Here is a 2500-nt window from a genome sequence, read left to right as displayed (position 1 = left end):
CACAGCACTGCACCCTGTCTCACTCCCAATTCAGTGCACTGTCTCACTCAACACTGTACCCTGTCTCACACCCAACTCAGTGCCCTGTCTCACACAACACTGTACCCTGTCTCACACAACTCAGTGCCCTGTCTCACACAACACTGTACCCTGTCTCTCACAACTCAGTACCCTGTCTCACACAACTCAGTGCCCTGTCTCACACAACTCAGTACCCTGTCTCACACCAAACCAAGTACCCTGTCTCACATAACACTGTACCCTGTCTCACACAACTCAGTACCCTGTCTCACACAACACTGTACCCTGTCTCACACAACTCAGTACCCTGTCTCACACAACACTGTACCCTGTCTCACACAACTCAGGAGCTATACCTGTACGTTGTACACTGATACATAATGCTGTCTCTCCCTCTCTCCCTCTTGCTGTCTCTCTCTCTCTCTGTCCCTTTCATCATCTCTTTGTCCTCCTTAATCTCTTCTGCCCTCCCCTCTTTGCATCTCTTTCCTTTTCTCTCTCTCTCTCTCTCTCTCTGTCTCTTCCTGTCCCTATCTCCCACTTGTGGTTCTCCCTTTATTGTATTCACAAATGGTGTAATCTCTGTCAGCCCTTTTGTGTGTGATGTGTGACCAGGGTTGAATGTTAATGCTCTCTGTGCGGTGTGTGTGTGCGCGTGTGCGTGTTTGTGTGTGTGCGCTTATGTGTGTGTGCATATGTGGCTGGCTGCGTGTGTGTACATTTATACGTGTTTCTGTGCATGTGTTTGAGGTTGTGTGTCATATGTGTGTAGTGACAGGACCACTGATTGGAGTGTGATCTGATGCGTAACACGGTCTGTGGTCTTGTGGTCTCCTGACCTGCTTGAGCAGACACAGCAGTCCTGAGAATTGATGGGTGATGTAATATACACTGTAAGACATGATGAGTATTATACTGATTATTGCCTATTGTTGTCTCTGCAGTGCCCACTGAGTTGGCAGGCAAAGTGGGAGGGGCCAGACGACCCCATGCAGTACCTTCGGGCTGTAGTGGCCCGGGCCCTCGCTATTCAGGTACACATACACACACACACACACACACACACACTCTCACTTACACACACGCGCACACACACACACACACACACACACATAATTACATATGCACATATACATATACATACTGTGAGGTGTGTGTGTGTGTGTGTTTGTGATTGGGTGTTGTGTGTGTGTGTGTGTGTGTGTGTGAATGGGGCATGGTTCTCCCATTCACAGTAGTGAGAAGCAGCAGGCGTTTTTTCCTTGCCCTCATTTGGCTGAGTGTGCTAACAGTCCAGGGTACACAGCCAGCTAAGACACATCAAACCAATGAGAAGAGAAAATTGGAGAAAAAACACAGTGACCTTGAGCAAGGCGAGGCAGGAGGATGCAGCATGAATATTAAACAGCTAAGAAGGTCCCTCATGAATAATTAATGTTCTCAGAGCCAGCACAGTCACATCACTGTGGCAAACTGAGCCAACCCAACACCCATACAGAAAATAACATTGTTACAAACATATGTCAGTGTGTTAGCCTGCACTGTGATGTGTTTGTGTGCCTGTGTGTGTGTATGTGTTTATGTGTGTATTTGAAAGGTGTGTGTCTTTTTGAGTTTTGATGTGTGTATGTTTGAAATACGTGAGTGTCTCTGTTTTTGTGTGTGAAGTCTCTGATTGAAAAGTGAATTTGGAGGATATGGCGTTAAATAGGATTAAAGCTAAACCATAAAATTTGTGTGTAAACTGAAACAGTTGTTAAAATAGAGAACAGATTTTTTATTTAACATACCACAGTTATCCTCAGTACCTGCTATTTTAATCACACACACGACAGTGTGTGTGTGTGTGTGTGTGTGTGTGTGTTAGAGACTTACCTCTGTCATCTCTCAAAAACACATTTCTCCTCTCTCTCTCCCTCTCTCTCTGCTTTATACGGTACTTTAGACTAATCACAGGACTATCATTACTACAGTACTCAACACTACACATCATTACTACAGTACTCAACACTACACATCATACTACAGTACTCAACACTACACATCATACTACAGTACTCAACACTGCACATCATACTACAGTACTCAGCACTACACATCATACTACAGTACTCAACACTACACATCATACTACAGTACTCAGCACTACACATCATTACTACAGTACTCAACACTGCACATCAAACTACAGTACTCAACACTACACATCATACTACAGTACTCAACACTACACATCATTACTACAGTACTCAACACTACACATCATACTACAGTACTCAACACTACACATCATTACTACAGTACTCAACACTGCACATCATACTACAGTACTCAACACTACACATCATACTACAGTACTCAACACTGCACATCATACTACAGTACTCAACACTACACATCATACTACAGTACTCAACACTACACATCATACTACAGTACTCAACACTACACATCATACTACAGTACTCAACACTACACA

At 44.0% G+C, this 2500-nt stretch overlaps 1 protein-coding gene across 1 annotated transcript in view; it reads left to right on the top strand.

The window, feature by feature from the left end:
- Window positions 1-2500, top strand: part of dync2h1 (dynein cytoplasmic 2 heavy chain 1) — a 163782-nt gene that overhangs the window by 152139 nt on the left and 9143 nt on the right. The window contains exon 86 of the mRNA XM_030776669.1: window positions 966-1055. Within this exon, the coding sequence (XP_030632529.1) occupies window positions 966-1055 (90 nt within the window). The remainder of the gene's footprint in view (window positions 1-965; window positions 1056-2500) is intronic.

Source organism: Chanos chanos, chromosome 6 (assembly GCF_902362185.1).
Source record: "Chanos chanos chromosome 6, fChaCha1.1, whole genome shotgun sequence".
Taxonomy (NCBI): Eukaryota; Metazoa; Chordata; class Actinopteri; order Gonorynchiformes; family Chanidae; genus Chanos; species Chanos chanos.
This window is presented reverse-complemented; position numbering and strand designations above follow the sequence as displayed.